At 34.9% G+C, this 19,615-nt stretch overlaps 1 protein-coding gene across 5 annotated transcripts in view; it reads left to right on the forward strand.

Moving 5' to 3' along the window:
• TDRD3 (tudor domain containing 3) overlaps nt 1-19,615 on the forward strand; it is a 171,847-nt gene that overhangs the window by 59,207 nt on the left and 93,025 nt on the right. For all 5 annotated transcript variants that reach the window (XM_044249844.1, XM_044249845.1, XM_044249847.1 and 2 more), the window contains exons 2-3: nt 299-383; nt 5,886-5,951. In XM_044249844.1, coding sequence (XP_044105779.1) covers nt 299-383; nt 5,886-5,951 — 151 coding nt within the window. The remainder of the gene's footprint in view (nt 1-298; nt 384-5,885; nt 5,952-19,615) is intronic.

Raw genomic sequence — 19,615 nt, forward strand, 5'->3', positions numbered from 1 at the left:
AATAGGAGTATCTCATACATTCATTAAGAAGTATTTTGATATTTAAATGGCTTTTCTCAGAAAGCGTATAGATAATTTTATTGATACAGCATCCCTTTAAGGATACAAAAGAGGGGAAATATGTGTTATCCATTTGTTCTATCAGAAATGGTAAATAAATGGAATATCCAGAGCTCTTTCCTTAATATTTATGGTAAAGCTTTTTATAGTATGGAACAAAATTGCATGTTGATTTAAGAATATAATTTGGTTAATTTTGATTTTAGGAAATATTAAGGCATTTATTTTATTTTAACAGGTATCTTTCAGATGAAGGCATTGAAGCTTGCACAAGTTCTCCTGACAAAGTCAATATAAATGACATCATCCTGATTGCTCTCAATGTAGGTTTTATTTATTAACTTGTAAACATTTTAAATCTAGAAGCTTTCATGAAAAATGTCTTACAGAATAATCTGGATTTTAAGAAAAGTATATAGAGGACATCTTTTGGTTTTACTGTGTATTTTAAGTTGCAGTGATGTTTGTTGAATTCAGTAATCTCATATCAACCCAATTTTTAGAAATTTATGTTTCTTATAACAACTGTTATATAGAATCCAATAAGAAAGGAAAAAAATGCAATTAAGATTCCCATTTCCCCCCAGGATCAGAGACTTTCATAATATTTATAGTATATATATAATAGCAGAAACTACTATTTATATTTATTAAAACAAATCATTTTATTAACATAGGAACTCCAGGTAGGTTATAGCTTTTTGACAGTTGTATTTTTTGTTCCAAAATAACTTATCCTGTGGATAAAAGTAATGTATATTGTAGAACAGTTCAGAAAACAAAAGTAAAATAAGAAAATTAAGGCTATCCATAATTACAGTTATGTTGTATATATATTTCTTTTCAATCTCCTCCTTCTACCTATTTCTATAGCTGTATCTTTTCCATAATTGGGATTGGCCTTTGGATTTTTTTGAAGAGTTATAAAAATTGTTTGAAATTTAGGTGTAAGTAAATGAATATTCTTTTTTTCATCTTTCTAGTTACGCCATTGGGAGCATTTTCAAATTATCTTTATGATAACAGTCTATTAAATGTATAATTTAATCTATTAAATTTATAAATTGTGATAAATAGTCAACAAAATTCATAAGAGAATTACTTACTCTCTTATTCATAAGAGAATGACAGATCCACCATATCAGTGCAACACAGGTATAATGTGAAGCAGAAATGGCAGCAACTGATAACATTTAAAATATGAATAAATATATAACTGTATAACTTTTTCTTTTTATGTTAATTTATATCAATTAAATGGACTTACACAGATAAAATTTATGTTTTGAATTCTGTCATTTTCTTCAGCTTCTTTGAATTTTATTCAATAAAACTAATAAGGTCATTTTTTGTTTCTGAGCTAAGAATGTAGGTTTTTAATAAAAGAATAAAAATTTTTAAAGTGAGATTTAGAGGGGCACCTGGGTGGCTCAGTGGATTAAGTCTCTGCCTTCAGCTCGGGTTATGATCTCAGGGTTCTGGGATTGAGCCCTGCATCATGGGCTCTCTGCTCAGCAGGGAGTCTACTTCCCACTCTGTCTCTGCCTGCGTCTCTGCCTACTTGTGATCTCTGTCCATCAAGTAAATAAAATAAAAATCTTTTTAAAAAAGTAAACTTTAGAAATTATGCATGTTGTCTATGACTACAAATGGAAATATTCTGTATACACTTTAACTTTTTTTTACTTGTACCCTAATAAGTGAGTTCTACTTTTAAAAAATATTGAAAGAACTCTATTAATTAAAGAAAAATTCTAAAGATGATGAATTATTTTTGACAGTCTTCTCTTCCTTTCCTTTTTTTTTCTTCTTTTTTTGCTCTTCTTTTTCTTATTTACAAGATTAGGTAAATAGAAATGATCTCCTATAATTGGATGTGAAACTATAAATAAAGTAAATCAAGATGAAGTATTTGTCCTATGTATATAAGAGGTACATGATGACCATTATTTTATGAATTTTAATTTGTCTGTATAATTTTCTCTGAAATATATGGTTGAATATGCCAATCCAAGATTTCATGCCATACAATAGGAAAAAGAATTACCTTTAATTAGGATGAAGTCTACACCAGAGAGATAATTTACCTTTCAAGCTTATGACCCTTAAATAAAGTCAGGCATTTATAGTATTTCTGTTGAAATTTTTTCGGCTTTTGAAAGATTAGGGGCTATTAGTCACTAGTTAAAAAAGAGTTGTATTATTGATTCTTATTATATATAACTTATTACATATTGGGAGAATAATCCATTCATAAGCTTTCTTATGTCCCTCTCCTCCCATTCGGGACACACTGAGCTTGTTCCTTTATCTAGCAATGAAAATGCAATAATATATGTATAGGTTTTCCACGCTACCCAAAAGTAGAACATTCCTGGGGCATGTGGGTGGCTTAGTCAGTTGAACATCTGACTCTTGAGTTCCACGCTGGGTGTGGAACCTGCCTAAGTGTCTCTTTCTCCTTCTTCTATCCCTCCACCCTGACCCCTCCAGCTCACATGTGTGCTTCTCTCTCTCTCAAAAAAAAAAAAAAAAAGTAAAATTTAAAAAAATATATAGGACATTTGGGCAAAACTTTTTGTAAGCCAAAATGGTGTAGAATGCAGAAGTAATTACCATTAATTTATATGGAAAGATTTTAGAGAATTCCCAGACCCAAAAAGTAACGTCTCAGATTTTTCTGTTACCTTAGGGCATATCTTGCTAAAGGATACACAAAAATAAATCAAGAGAAAGCACAGATGCCCAGAACACAGTTCAAAACTCTTGCAGTTTGATGCTGAGATGCTGAGTATAGTTCCTGGGGAAGAAGCTTGGTAGTGCCCCTCTCGCTGTTTGGGGTGCATTCTGTTTCTATAAATGCTCAGTATAATAACAGCCACTGAACACTTTTTTTGCTTTTCACCTTTGCCTATAAAATGAAAATCTTTGAATTTCTTTCATTTAGCGAAAACTCGTGTAGGTCTTTTGTAAAAGCAAAGTGGCATAATGTGAACTTTTGAAAAGCAAGGGTAACGGTACAGTGTTTCTGCCCAGGCAAGTCCACTAGGGACTAGCACCCAGTACATTTATTGGTCTGCTTATAGAGACACTCTCTGCCTAAACGAACAGTTGTAAGACTCCTCCCCCTCAAAAAGCAGGTGTTCACCGTAAATCACATTGTTCATATAAATAGTCTAGGCAGTGAACCACATTTTCAGTTAGGAGATGTTCAAGTGCAAGTTCCCACATGCCAGCCTAGAGCCAACCTTGTAAAAGTAAGCCCTTCTAAAAAGAGCAGCCTCAGAGCTGTTGTATAACTCATTTCTGTATAGATTTTTATGTTGAAAGGAGGGTCCTTAATTTTTTGCTCTGTAGAATGGGGATTAAAAATACTAAGAAATGACGTTAAAATCCAGCATGTAGTTTTGGGCTTAAATACCTGAATTATTCACAAGTAAATTAAGTGATAGCTCAGTCTTAAATTACCGAGTACTATGTATTAGTAAAAATTTAAAAACAGATTTTCAAAAATTTCTTTTAAGATTCTGCGTAATATGAAATGACTTGCCAAATAGATATTCCATTGAACTTACTCGAGTAAATAGGAATCTTTTGTATGTGTGTACAAGTGCATATGTTGTTATAGATTAAATATTAATCCTGCATAATTTTTTTATGTCCAATATAAATGCATTTTTGGACCCAGTTTTACTAGTGATCCTCACATAATGGCATCTGAAGCATGAAATTGCCTTTGGAGTACTTATACATTGATTTTGATTTTAGGATGTTTAAAGATTTGGTAGGTCATTTTCATCTTGCTTAAAGAATAATGAAATAATATTCATTATATATGTGTTTAGCACTTTAAAAGTTATATAAACTTTGAATATAATGTCTCCCTTTAGCCTGATAACAACTTTATGGATAAGCTTGGTGATATTTTTTCCATTTTATAGAGGAATAAATTAGCTGGATTTAGAGAATTTGTGGCAGTGTCCATGGTCCTATTAGTTAATTACAGTTTGTAATGATTCAGAGTTTAGGATTTTAATTTAGTGTTTATTTCAACTTTATATTGATGCCTCATTTTGGTTTAAATTAAATTTCATAATTATTGCTAAGAATCAGAAATGAGAAACCGTGGTATATCATAAAATTTGTAAGTGTTCTGTTTTGCATACATATTTAAATATTTGAGCCTTTGAGTGACTTCAAAATGATGCCTGCATTATTATGAACTGTTAGTTGTATTACTAACTTAATGATTATTCATGTTCAGATAACAAAATGTACATATCTTATATTAACAAATAAACATGATAGTTAACATTCATTAAGTGTTTACTCTTTGCAATTCGTTGAACCAAGTACTTCATGTGTAATTAACATTAGGAATAAAACAATCCTAATATATGGAAGGTTAGTATAAGAAAATATTTTTTTCCCATTGCTGCTCAGTATTTTCAAAGTGAAAAGGTATGCTTATAATTCTTTCACTCTGTTACTGGATAGAGGCTGCAAAGATGATAAAGCTAACATATTGTTACACAAGTGTTTTGGATTTGGGGCTTAGTTTGTCTGGCAGCTCTACTTGGTGAGTTTTAGCTTAGGAGTGACCCTTGCTTTACATTGAGAATTAAAATATGAATTATGGTAGTAAAAGACTGGAAAGATCTGTGGGGATTGTGTAATTTATATGCTCATTTCTTAAGCTGACCACATACTGATATTTAAAATAAGAGGACATTCTGTTATTGTAGGTGATGAAAGAGGACTATCCGACTTCTCTCCATGTCTTCATTTTATGTCACAGTAATTTTAATCATCTAGTGTTTTCCCCCTAAGTCTAACATGAATTTCTGCCTTACAGTTTTTGTGATTAAATGCACTCTAAGTCTATTTTCTTTTATTCTGCTCTGAAGAAGATGAAGAGCTCTTGTTATATTTTAAAGAAGAACAGAACAATATAAATTCAGTTATCAGTCTAACCTCACACTCTGTCATCAAGATAATTTCTTAGCTTAAATAATTAGGCCTTCTTCATGAGTATTGATTTTCCTCTGAGCAAGTTTCTTATTGTTCCTTCAGTTTTTACTTCCTAAAGAGGACAATATCCTTAAAAGTTCTGCTTTTTTGTAAACTGTATAGTTGAAGTTTTGTTTTTATATCAGAAATGCTGTAATTTTGTTTGTTAGTTCCTATGTTTTCATTTTTGTTTTGCTCTGGTTTGCACTTTCATATACTTAGTCATTTGTTCACTAACTTTGACTTCTGTAATTTGTTTAAGCAAATAATATGGATTTTTACTATAGTAAAGTCTTCCTATTCTTGCTTTTGCAGTGGTGTTGTTCCCTAGGATATTTGTATGTTATGTAGCTTTGTAATAGGTATCACAGCCAAAAGAATAATGTTTTCATGACTCTTCATTTGAGTGTTATATAGGATTCAGTTATCAAAAATATATTCTGTTTATATACTTAAAGTAGTCAGTTGGCTTTGGATTGGGACATTATTTTTTTTTAGTAAGACTACAGTAATATAAAATCAATTACTAGGTTTTAATAGAGAAGATTTAGTAAGTTATTGAAAGGAATATAACCAGAACTAAGGCCTTAAACATTACTGTTCAACTTACTGATGTACTTTCAATAACATATGTATGGTACTATGTTACTTGAAAAGATCGATTGTATGTATAGATCTCATAATCAGCTAAAAGATACTGATTTAAATTTTATTCTATAGGTGTTAATAAATTTCATCTTTTGTTTATGAGTAAGATTAGATTTAGATTTACTTTTCTCTATAATTATATTTTAATAATAATATTTTTATTTTAGACAGACTTAAGAACAATTGGCAAGAAATTCCTCCCCAGTGACATCAATGGTGGAAAGGTAGAAAAGGTAAAGAAAAACATTAACTTCCTAAATTATGCTAACTGCAATAAATATGAACATTTACTAAATTATTGGAATTATATTTTGTCAGTAAAGACTGCAACTGCAAAATATTTTAGAATTAACTAGGTCACAGAGTTATCTTAGTGACTTTCTGTACAAATGGAAAATTATTGACTTGAAGTTTTAAACTTTTGGTGACTTTAAACATTTTTTAAAAAACCTATCAGTTTTAGGAATTATAAGCTCATTAATGTGAGACTTAGCAAATATTGCTAGAATACAGGACAAGGACCTTTTTGTACCTTTTAATTTTAGTTACCTATTTTCATGTTTATTTAATGAACTTATTTTATAAAATTGTAAGATTGTGAGAGGATATTAAGAGCAGTTCATCAAAGCTGTGCATTTGGTTATTGCTTCCATTTTGTACCACATATATTTATTAGTACGTAATATACATAATATAATGTATGTATTACATATGTCATATAGATTCAAAATTTTCATATATATATATATTCATATTGTGAATTGTGCAGTGATCTTTTTAAAATCCAGGGATACAGTTTTTAGATACCAACTACTCAGTCTTTTACTTCTTTTTTACCTATATTTCTTCTTTTATTTGAAAATACATGTGAATTGTGTCAGCCAAGAATCTTATGTGCTATTGGTCACTTTTTAAACTATTAAAGAACCATCATTATCTATAAATAAATACTTTCAGTGTGTATGTTTTGTGTTTGGATAAATATTCTTACCATTTTAACACTTAGTTATTAGATAATTGTAAAAGGTATATAGTGTAAAAAAGTTTCACACATTTTCTAAGTATTAATCTGTTTATATAAATGATGGTAATCATTTTGCTAGAAAGAGCCATATGAGAATTCTAATCTACTCTTCATTTTTTAGACAGATACTCAGAGAAGAGGTTCTATAAACTTTTCAGTAATTCATTTTAATATTTAACAACACTCTGTGTCAGCAAACTTTAATTTTATTTTAATCTAAATTTCTTATGCTACAACTTAAAGTTCGTAATGTCTTCTTGATCTTCCCTCAGGGGGAATGGAGAACATCTGCTTACTTTCTCTTGAGAATAATTCTTCATATATTTGAGGACTTGTAAATGTCTTTGCCACAAGTTTCTTTTGCTAAAGCTAGTTATCTTGATTCCTTTGTTTATTCTTTCTCGAATTTTCCATTCAACTTCATTTTTCTCAGAGTTCTCTTCAGTTTCCATACATCTCTTTTTTTGATTGTGGTTTTCAGTTGGTTCAGTGGTTTTGGTTGTGAAGTTTTCAGACTTCATCATATACCAAAATCACCATGAAACTTGGATAAAACACAGATGCCCAGCCCCTCCCCTCTACCCCTGGATTCCCCCAGTTTCTGATTCCACTGAGTTAGGATAGAGCCTAAGAATCTGTATTTTGGACAAGTTTCCATGGGATGTTGATTCTGGTGGTCTGGGAAGCATACCTGGCAAGTTTCTGGAGTATAGAATCCCAGATTAGGCAGCAGTCTTGGAGAGGTCTGATGAGTACAACTGTTCTTTACAGGAAAAGTGACTAACATCGAAGCAGTAATCCTCTTTGGAGGTAGATTAAAGGATTGTAGAGAGGAGTCTTCAGACTTCTCCCAAAAGTAAATGCTCACATGGTGTGTATTGTTATTATATTTACTAAGTCTTGGATAATACCATTTTTAGCATTTAGGAATTTGAGAATGGAAAGGAAAAATGGAGAGCTGATTGAACTGTGATCAGAGAAGACAGTTAATCCTGGATACATTGAATTTATATCTTTTTTGTTCTAAGACAAATCTGGGGCCTTCAGAAAAACATTGTCATCTGGGGTGTGAGACTGAAGTCTTAATAATTGTTTTTAGTTGGGCGCCTGGGGGGCTCAGTTGGTTAAGCCTCTGCCTTCAGCTCAGGTCATGATCTCAGGGTCCTGGGATCGAGCCCCACATCAGGCTCTCTGCTCAGCAGGGAGCCTGCTTCCCTTCCTCTCTCTGCATGCCTCTCTGCCTCCTTGTGATGTCTCTCTGCCTGGGTGGCTCAGTTGGTTGAGCAGCTGCCTTCGGCTCGGGTCATGATCCCAACGTCCTGGGATCGAGTCCCGCATCGGGCTCCTTGCTCGGCAGGGAGCCTGCTTCTCCCTCTGCCTCTGCCTGCCACTCTGTCTGCCTGTGCTCACTCTCGCTCCTCTCTCTCTCACAAATAAATAAATAAAATCTTTAAATAAATAAATAAATAAATAAAAATTTTTTAAAAAATTGTTTTTAGTTATCACTATTAAATTGGAAGAAAGTAGAATGGCAAAAAGTGCAAGGAACTTTATCATTAATTAATATAATAGTTTTGTGCAGGTTCTTTTCTCTTTCCTTCCATTCTCTTTACATTGTTTTTCAGTTCCTATATTTTCTCCCTAAGGTTGCCCATGACCTTAATGAAAAGGTTTCAAACAAATTTTAAAAAATGCTGAAGGGAGGGGCGCCTGGGTGGCTCAGTGGGTTAAGCCGCTGCCTTCAGCTCAGGTCATGATCTCAGGGTCCTGGGATCGAGTCCCGCATCGGGCTCTCTGCTCAGCGGGGAGCCTGCTTCCCTCTCTCTCTCTGCCTGCCTCTCTGCCTACTTGTGATCTCTCTCTGTCAAATAAATAAATAAAATCTTTTAAAAAAAAAATGCTGAAGGGAAATGGTGTGCCTGGGTGTCAGTTGAGTATTTGACTCTTGCTCTCAGCTCAGGTCTTGGTCTCAGGGTCATGAGTTTAATGCCCACTCCCAGCATACTTAAAAAAGAAAGAAAAAAAAAATGCTGAGGGGGAAGATGACTGCTGTCTCCAGGCTTCCAAGCCTAAGCCATGTCTTCCCGTAGGCAGTTTATCTTTGAGGTTTAGATGGTGAGAGTGGAGGGAGGTGTGGTGGGGAAGCCACCTTTGTAACTTTTTTTCTGAGTGTTTTAGGGCAGACTTTGCATTTTTTAGATATTATAAGTTCTTTGAACCTGATGGCTTATAAGCTAAAAATCATGGAACAAAGTCATCACAGAAAAAGAAGTAGAACTATTATTTCTACAAAGCTGTTTAGTATTTTTCATATTCTTTTTTTTAAGCATAATATTTTGCAGTAGTGATTTTCATAGCTTAAGCCTCTGAACCAAAGTATAGAATTATAAAGTAGAGGTTATTATAAAAATACATTACCAGTCCAGCTATGTGATGACCTTATGCATTACTGTGGAACCCTAAAAAGGAAGGACTTTCAGGTCTGTATTTATTTTTTCCTTCTAAGTCTTAAAAATGACAGGTTGTATATGCCTTTTTAAATGTCAAACTGTGATTAAAGACCTAATTTTACAAATGGGAGGGACCCACTCAAAGCTCTAGCAGTACCGACATCAACCACAAGATGGCTTCGCTGCCTTAAAATTCAAAGTCAATGCCCTTTCACCATCAGTCTAGAAAATTAGACGTTTTTCAAAAGAAAAATAATTGAAAAAAGCTTTAAGTTTTAATTTAAATAAAATTATATCATGTTTTATGTATGTTAATTTATATTCTGGCAAATAATACAATTTGTCAGTGTTCCTTCTGGTGAGTTATTAAAATTAAACATGTACTCTTAAGTTTCAGAACAATGGATTACTCTGAAATATTGATTTTACTTTGCTTTATTTACAAGTGTTTATTGGCAAATATTAGTAGAACTTCTGTGGAGTTTAAAAATGACTGTACTAAACTATATGTAATAGGTAAATAACTCTTCTGATAATTGAAAAACAAACTGTTCACCTTTTTTTTTTTTTTTTTTTCTTTTTTAATTCTCCCAGAGAACAAAAAGCTAAAAAGGTGAAGGATAGAGGTTTGGAAATAGGCTAATGATACACTAGTATAAGGGTTACCTTTGACGGGGGGGGCCCACAGTGTTTTCCTCATATTTCATTTGCTATAATTGCTCTGAATGATTGAATAAGAGAAATTATGCCCTGTACTACATACTTCGATGTATAAATTGATGCTTTTCACAGGGGATCTCAAGTTTGGAAGAACCTATTCAGGATTATGTCTATTTCTCACTTAATAAGCTTTTATAATACTCTGTTTTTAAAATGTCTGAGGAGTGGAAACTTTTAGGTCGTCTTCTAGTAAAGGTACTATCATATTTAGGATTCAGAAATGTTCTTTTTACTGTTATTTATAATTTTTTTTTTGCATTTATCCTCTCGCTGTATGTAAATATAGCTTGAAAAATTTGAGCTACGGATGAGGGACTACCTTTGCAAAGCTGTTTTTCCAGCATTTCTAGTGTGTTTGAGTTACTTTTTTCTTGATCTTTTTTGGTACAAGCTTCTAACTTACCCAGGAGAGCCCTGATTTCCAGCAAATTCTTCTTTTTCTTCTTTTTCTCCTCTCCTTACTGAAAATCTGCTCTGCTATATCCAGTGTTAAACAGTTTATATGCACTATCTTTGTAGTCTTCAGAAAAACACTAAAAACAGAAATGATTACTGGCCTCTTTTTATTGCAGAGATGAAGGAATTTAACTTCCTTAAAATCTGTCTATGCTTCCACGGTAAACCCCATTCATATTCCACTTCTCTCCCAATTTTCTTGACCCCTTTTGAACAGAATTAATTTTTAAGCATCAGTATTTCCATTGCCCTTTAGACCTGTATCTGCTTTTACCATGTAACAAATTTTGTCATAGTTTTAAAATGCGTAATAGAAAGACGACAGACTTTGGTATAAGACAGATCTCAATCTAAATCCTAATTCTCCCTCCTACTAGCTGAATGACATCTGGCAGAATACATTACCCTCTGCTCTCAGTTTTCTCATTTAAGATACACAAGTGATCCTATCACACTTTGTGGATCTGGAGGTAAACTAAGGCAAATTATTTTGAAGACAAAGGGAACACTGTATTTATCAAGGAATTTTGAATGCATATTTGTGCTAAGTTCAAGGGATGCAGCGATCAACAGGACAGCCCCTGCCTTGTTGGAACACATAACCTAATGAGAGATCAAGAAACTTATGTGTTCATGTAGTGAAATCAATATTGTGTCAGAAGTACTTGCGATGAAAGGGCAGCTGTCTCAGCTTGGTGAAGTGGGGAGGTTGCTTTTCTTGCCTAGACTATTAGTTTTTAGAGGTGTGCTTCCCAGTGAGGTAATAGTGGGCAGATCCCCATTTGGGGGCATATTTAAAATCTTAGGAGAGGAGAGTGATTGTGCATATAGGTGTATATATACACATATATTCACACACATATTAATTATATATATTATAATATATATTATATAATACTATATATACGATATATACAATGAAAAGGTTTATTGTACAAACTATAAAAAACAGCTTGACAAAATCTTGACTGATAACAATACATGGAAGATAAGTATAGTGGACATTTGTGATTCCTAGAACCTGAGTTATCTTCGTGTGTGTGAGGGAATGTCCCATCTTTCCAGTCATGGTGGTGAAGAGAAAGAAAATGCCAGACACATTTTCTGCAGCCTCCATTGCAACTATGCCATGCATATGTACCTCAGCTCTGCTAGTCATCTGTAGCCTCGATGGACTTGGGCTAATCATTCAAATAAGCAGGAACCATAGTGAATGCTCTCTGCTAGTGGTAGAAGCTACAGCGAGTTTGAGTTTCTACGGTAGTAGCTGCAGCAGTCCTGGGGTAGGTTTCTAGGGCCAGTGAGGCTGATGGAACAGGTGTACACCTAGATGCTTGGAGTGTGTTGAGTCCCATTCATTAGAGCTCATGAATGCTGATTGTCAGCATGTCTTCCTAGTTAAGAGTTCAGTAACATCTTGGTAGTGGAAATCAGCCATGGCAGTTGGCAGATGCTACAAATACTAAGGCTTCTTCTCTCTCTCCCCATCCAAGAACTGTTGTTTTACCAACACCATGGCCACTAAACCATTTCTATGATTTGGTTATGAGTGTTTTTTTTCTCTCTGTGTAGGCAACAGACCTAGTTCTTTAATTCTCTTGATATTTCTGTGAACTACCCAATGTCTTAATTTCAAAATATATGTAAACTATTTGAACTATTTTAATGTAATATTTAACATATACAAACATATATGCTTTAAGCTTAATAATAAAGTGAGCACATCTGAATTCTTAGCCTGGTAGAAGAACTAGAACATTACAGCACCACTCTGCCTACCTGGGTGTCCTAGCTCTTCCTCCCTCCCACACCAAGAACAGATTGTGAATTTTGAGTTTAACTTTACTTTTAAAAATATTTTAGTCATATGTCATTGTTCATGAACAATATATATTTTTATTTTTAAGCTTTATAAAATGTTAACATACTGTCTGCTGTAATTTGCTTCTGTCATTCAGTGCTCTGTGTCTAATAGGTGTCCATGTGGCATATATCTATTATGCATTCATTTTTCTCTTTTATATAATACTAAACTGTGTAAATATACTTCAGTTTACTTATTCTCCTGTTGATGGATATTTAAATGCTTTTCTTTTTCTTTTATTTTTATAATAGATGCACTACTTTTAGGAATAAATTTGTGTATTTTTCTTGATGCATGTTTCTAAGAGTTTTTCTGGGGAACATAACCAGGGATTGAATTATGTTCTAGCGCTAAGCCAGTATTGAACTTTATAAGATTATGCCAAATTATTTATTAAAGAAGTTGTACCAAATTTATATTACCTTCAGTAGTATGTGTGAGATACCATTAATCTCTATCATTTGTGGCACTTGAAATGATCAAATTTTTCTAATCTTGTGTTTATAAAATATGTTACTCTTCCTTAGGCTATTCTGTCCTTGCCCACCCCACACTGGTATACATTTCAGAATCAAATGAACAAGTTTCTTAAAAGATGTTGGAGTTTTGGGGCACCTGAGTGGCTCAGTGGGTTAAGTCTCTGCCTTTGGCTTAGGTCATGATCTCAGAGTCCTGGGATTGAGCCCCCAGAACAGTCTCTCTGCTCAGTGGGGAGCCTGCTTCCTCCTCTCTCTCTGCCTGCCTCTCTGCCTACTTGTGATTTTTCTCTCTATCAAATAAATAAATAAATAAATAAAATCTTAAAAAAGAAAAGATGTGGAGTTTTGATTAAAATTGCATTGAATTTGCCAATCGTTTTTTTTTTTTTTAATTTTTATTAACATATAATGTATTATTAGCCCCAGGGGTACAGGTCTGTGAATTGCCAGGTTTACACATTTCACAGCACTCACCATAGCACATACTCTCCCCAATGTCTATAACCCACCACCCTCTCCCTAACCCTCTCCCCCATAGCAGCCCTCAGTTTGTTTTGTGAGATTAAGAGTCTCTTATGGTTTGTCTCCCTCCTGATCCCATCTTGTTTCATTTATTCTTTTCCTACCCCCCAAACCTCCACGTTGCCTCTCCACTTCCTCATATCAGGGAGATTATATGATAGTTGTCTTTCTCCGATTGACTTATTTTGCTGAGCATCATATCCTCTAGTTCCATCCATGTCATTGCAAATGGGAAGATTTCATTTCTTTTGATGGGTGCATAGTATTCCTTTGTATATATATACTACCTCTTCTTTATCCATTCATCTGTTGATGGACATCTAGGTTCTTTCCATAGTTTGGCCATTGTGGACATTGCTGCTATAAACATTTGGGTGCACGTGCCCTTTGGATCACTACATTTGTATCTTTAGGGTAAATACCCAGTAGTTCAATTGCTGGGTCATAGGGTAGCTCTATTTTCAACTTTTTGAGGTTCCTCAAAAAACGCAAGCACCAGCTTGCGTTCGCACCAACAGTGTAGGAGGGTTCCCCTTTCTCCGCATCCTCGCCAGCATCTGTCATTTCTTGACTTGTTAACTTTAGCCATTCTGACTGGTGTGAGGTGGTATCTCATTGTGGTTTTGATTTGTATTTCCCTGATGCCGAGTGATGTGAAGCACTTTTTCATGTGTCTATTGGGCCAATTAGTTTAAAGACAATTGATATTGTTATGTTACCATATTATCAGTGAAATGCTTATAAGGTGCCTCTGTGAACAGAAGAAAAAAGCCCTAATACATAACATTTGCTACTTTTTGTAGCAAGAGTATTATCACCATGGCTAATTATAAGCTACACCATGAAATCACTGATGCCAGAATTGGGAAGATATGTGCATAATAGGGTCTTGTGAACTGGTATGAGCTGCCTCTCACATACTCCTAGATGTATCTCTTCATTTATTTAGTTTTTGCATAGTTTTATAATTTATGAAAGTATAGAGGTCTTGTATCTTTTGTAAGCTTTATTCCTGGAGTATTTTATTTTTGCTGCTGTAAATGGTGTTTTTAAAAAATTACTTTTTCTCTCTGATAATTGTCTATTGATCTTAAATTCTACTAACTTATACTTATTATTCTTAATATTTTATCTGTATATTCTTTTATGCTTTCTTTATAAATTTGCCTTTTATTGACATGTCACATGAGTGCAAACACAGTGTATATACTCTCTTGTATCTGGCGTCTTTAACTTAGTGAATGTTTTTGAGGTTAATATGTCAGTAGTTTGTTTCTATTTATTGCTGATTAGTATTCCATTGTATGGATATACCACTTTCTTCTTTTCATTTACTAGTTGATGGATATTTAGACCGCTCTGCATAGTTCTTCTGTATTTTTCCACTGCTGATGAAAGTAGGTTGAATGTTTTTATTAATATTATCTCTTAAGTCACTGATTGGCATCTTTACTCTCTGCTTCTTGATCAGTCCGTTCAGTATCAGTTTCATTAGCCTTTGTGAAGAATCAACACTAGTCTTTGCTAAGCTTGAATTTGTTTATTTCATTAATTTCTCCATATTATCCTCTTTCTTCTACCTTATTTGAGCTCAGTCTGTTGTTCTTTTCATAACTTGTTAGTTTAGCTCTATAATTTTCTTCTCTCTCTTCTAATACAAGCTATATAAATTTTTTAGACCAGGCTTATTATTTTGTAGTCTGTTTTTGATAATTCCAAGTTCCCCAGGCCTTGGAGACTTAATTTTTTTTAATTTTTAATTTTACTATGATTCTCATGCTTTATGGCTTGTTTCCTTATGAGTCTCTTGATATTTTCTTGTGATTTCATGTTTCTTGACCTGTCTTTGTGGGCACCTGAATCAGCAGTACTTTCTTCTAGAAGGAATATCTGGAGCTAATGGGGGTGCTATGAGGTTTTGGCTAAGGTTAATTTTGTTACTTTTGCACTAGCCCAAAGTTGAGGCTCTCTCAATTGCAGGGTTGTTACTGCCAGAAGCACACATAGATCTTCTCTGGTGGAAAATGTCCACTAAATTGAGATTTACTGTAGATGCCTGAACGGATAATGTGACCAGTGTTCTGAAATTTATAACACTGTATACAGATTAATATTTGTTTTTTATTATTTTCATCTAGAATTTATATATTTTTAAATTTTTTTTCCCAATTTATTTATTTTCAGAAAAACAGTATTCATTAGTTTTTCACCACACCCAGTACTCCATGCAAGCTGTGCCCTCTATAATACCCACCACCTGGTACCCCAACCTCCCACCCCCCCCGCCACTTCAAACCCCTCAGACTGTTTTTCAGAGTCCATAGTCTCTCATGGTTCACCTCCCCTTCCAATTTACCCAAATTCCCTACTCCTCTCTAACGCCCCTTGTCCTCCATGCTATTGGTTATGCTCCACAAATGAGTGAAACCATATGATAATTGACTCTCTCTGCTTGACTGATTTCACTCAGCATAATCTCTTCCAGTCCCGTCCATGTTGCTACAAAAGTTGGATATTCGTCCTTTCTGATGGAGGCATAATACTCCATAGTGTATATGGACCACATCTTCCTTATCCATTCATCCGTTGAAGGGCATCTTGGTTCTTTCCATAGTTTGGCGACTGTGGCCATTGCTGCTATAAACATTGGGGTACAGATGGGCCTTCTTTTCACGACATCTGTATCTTTGGGGTAAATACCCAGGAGTGCAATTGCAGGGTCGTAGGGAAGCTCTATTTTTAATTTCTTGAGGAATCTCCACACTGTTCTCCAAAGAGGCTGCACCAACTTGCATTCCCACCAACAGTGTAAGAGGGTTCCCCTTTCTCCACATCCTCTCCAACACATGTTGTTTCCTGTTTTGTTAATTTTGGCCATTCTAACTGGTGTAAGGTGATATCTCAATGTGGTTTTAATTTGAATCTCCCTGAGGGCTAATGATGATGAGCATTTTTTCATGTGTCTGATAGCCATTTGTATGTCTTGATTGGAGAAGTGTCTGTTCATATCTTCTGCCCATTTTTTGATGTGATTGTCTGTTTCGTGTGGGTTGAGTTTGAGGAGTTCATTATAGATCCTGGATATCAACCTTTTGTCTGTACTGTCATTTGCAAATATCTTCTCCCATTCCGTGGGTTGCCTCTTTGTTTTTTTAACTGTTTCCTTTGCTGTGCAGAAGCTTTTGATTTTGATGAAGTCCCAGAAGTTTATTTTCTCTTTTGTTTCCTTTGCCTTTGGAGACGTATCTTGAAAGAAGTTGCTGTGGCTGATATCAAAGAGATTACTGCCTATGTTCTCCTCTAAGATTCTGATAGATTCCTGTCTCACGTTGAGGTCTTTTATCCATTTTGAGTTTATCTTTGTGTACGGTGTAAGAGAATGGTCGAGTTTCATTCTTCTACATATAGCTGTCCAGTTTTCCCAGCACCATTTATTAAAGAGACTGTCTTTTTTCCACTGTATATTTTTTCCTGTTTTGTCGAAGATTAATTGACCATAGAGTTGAGGGTCCATATCAGGGCTCTCTACTCTGTTCCACTGGTCTATGTGTCTGTTTTTATGCCAGTACCATGCTGTCTTGGTGATCACAGCTTTGTAATAAAGCTTGAAATCAGGTAAGGTGATGCCGCCAGCTTTATTTTTGTTTTTCAACATTTCCTTAGCGATTCGGGGTCTCTTCTGATTCCATACAAATATTAGGATTATTTGCTCCAGCTCTTTGAAGAATGCCGGTGGAATTTTGATCGGAATGGCATTAAAAGTATAGATTGCTCTAGGCAGTATAGACATTTTAACAATGTTTATTCTTCCGATCCAAGAGCATGGAATGGTCTTCCATCTTTTTGTGTCTTCTTCAGTTTCTTTCATGAGTGTTCTATAGTTCCTCAAGTATAGATCCTTTACCTCTTTAGTTAGGTTTATTCCCAGGTATCTTATGGTTCTTGGTGCTATAGTAAATGGAATCGATTCTCTAATTTCCCTTTCTGTATTTTCATTGTTAGTGTATAAGAAAGCCACTGATTTCTGCACATTGACTTTGTATCCTGCCACGCTGCTGAATTGCTGTATGAGTTCTAGTAGTTTGGGGGTGGAGTCTTTTGGGTTTTCCATATAAAGAATCATGTCATCTGCGAAGAGAGAGAGTTTGACTTCTTCATTACCAATTTGGATACCTTTTATTTCTCTCTGTTGTCTGATTGCTGTTGCTAGGACTTCTAATACTATGTTGAACAAGAGTGGTGAAAGTGGGCATCCTTGTCTTGTTCCTGATCTCAATGGGAAGGCTGCAAGCTTTTTCCCATTGAGGATGATATTTGCTGTGGGTCTTTCATAGATAGATTTGATGAGGTTCAGGAATGTTCCCTCTATCCCTATACTTTGAAGCGTTTTAATCAGGAACGGATGTTGGATTTTGTCAAATGCTTTTTCTGCATCAATTGAGAGGACCATGTGGTTCTTCTCTCTTCTCATATTAATTTGTTGTATCACATTGATTGATTTACGAATGTTGAACCATCCTTGTAGCCCAGGGATGAATCCCACCTGATCATGGTGGATAATCTTTTTAATGTGTTGTTGGATCCTATTGGCTAGGATCTTGTTGAGAATCTTAGCATCCATATTCATCAGTGATATTGGTCTGAAATTCTCCTTTTTGGTATGGTCCTTGCCTGGTTTGGGGATCAGGGTAATGCTGGCTTCATAGAAAGAGTCTGGAAGTTTTCCTTCTGCTTCAATTTTTTGAAACAGCTTCAGGAGAATAGGTGTTATTTCTTCTTGGACGGTTTGGTGGAATTCCCCAGGGAATCCGTCAGGTCCTGGGCTCTTGTTTTTTGGGAGATTTTTGATCACTGCTTCAATCTCGTTATTAGATATCGGTCTATTCAGGTTGTCGATTTCTTCCTGGTTCAATTTTGGTAGTTTATATTTTTCCAGGAATGCATCCATTTCATCTAGGTTGCTAAGCTTATTGGCATATAACTGTTCGTAATAACTTCTGATGATTTTTTCTACTTCCTTGGCGTTAGTTGTGATCTCTCCCTTTTCATTCATAATTTTATGAATTTGGGATTTCTCTCTTTTCTTTCGGATTAGTGTAGCCAGTGGCTTATCGATCTTATTGATTCTTTCAAAAAACCAGCTTCTAGTTTCATTGATACGTTCTACTGTATCTCTGGTTTCTCCCTCATTGATCTCAGCTCTAATCTTGATGATTTCCCTTCTTAGGTGTGGAGTTGGTTTGATTTGTTGTTGATCCTCCAGTTCTTTAAGGTGTAGAGACAGCTGGTGTGTTCTGGATTTTTCAATTTTTTTGAGCAAGGCTTGGATGGCTATATATTTTCCCCTTAGGACCACCTTTGCTGTATCCCATAGGTTTTGGACCGAAGTGTCTTCATTCTCATTGGTTTCCATGAATTGTTTCAGTTCTTCTTTGATCTCCTGGTTGATCCAAGCATTCTTAAGCAAGGTGGTCTTTAGCTTCCAGGTGTTTGAGTTCCTTCGGAACTTTTCCTTGTGATTGAGCTCCAGTTTCAAAGCATTGTGATCTGAGAATATGCAGGGAATAATCTCAGTCTTTTGGTATCGGCTGAGTCCTGATTTGTGACCCAGTATGTGGTCTATTCTGGAGAAGGTTCCGTGTGCACTTGAGAAGAATGAGTATTCTGCTGTTTTAGGGTGGAATGTTCTGTATATGTCTATGAGGTCCATCTGGTCCAATGTGTCATTCAATGCTCTTGTTTCTTTATTGATTTTCTGCTTCGATGATCTGTCTAATTCTGAAAGAGGCGTGTTAAGATCTCCTACGATTAGTGTATTCATATCAATATGACTCTTTATCTTGATTAACAGTTTTCTTAAGTAATTGGCTGCTCCCATATTGGGAGCATAGATATTTACAATTGTTAGATCATCTTGGTGGATAGTCCCTTTAAGGATTATGTAGTGTCCTTCTGTATCTCTGACTACAGTCTTTAGTTTGAAGTCTAATTTATCTGATATGAGAATCGCTACCCCAGCCTTCTTTTGAGTCCCATTGGCATGAAAGATGCTTCTCCACCCCTTTACTTTCAGTCTGCGTGTATCTTTAGGTTCAAAATGGGTCTCTTGTAGACAGCATATGGATGGGTCCTGTCGTTTTATCCAATCTGCAACCCTGTGCCGTTTTATGGGTGCATTTAGGCCATTCACATTGAGAGTGATTATTGATAGATACGTTTTTATTGACATCGAGTTACCTTTGAAGTCTTTCTTTCTGTAGAATGTCTCTGTATTTCTGTTCAATGCTATTCTTGGGATTTTTCCTCTTTTATAGAACCCCCCTTAATATTTCCTGCAGTGTCGGCTTGGTGGTTGCATAGTCTTTTAAGCCTTGCCGGTCTT

This window comes from Neovison vison, chromosome 5 (assembly GCF_020171115.1).
Source record: "Neovison vison isolate M4711 chromosome 5, ASM_NN_V1, whole genome shotgun sequence".
Taxonomy (NCBI): domain Eukaryota; kingdom Metazoa; phylum Chordata; class Mammalia; order Carnivora; family Mustelidae; genus Neogale; species Neogale vison.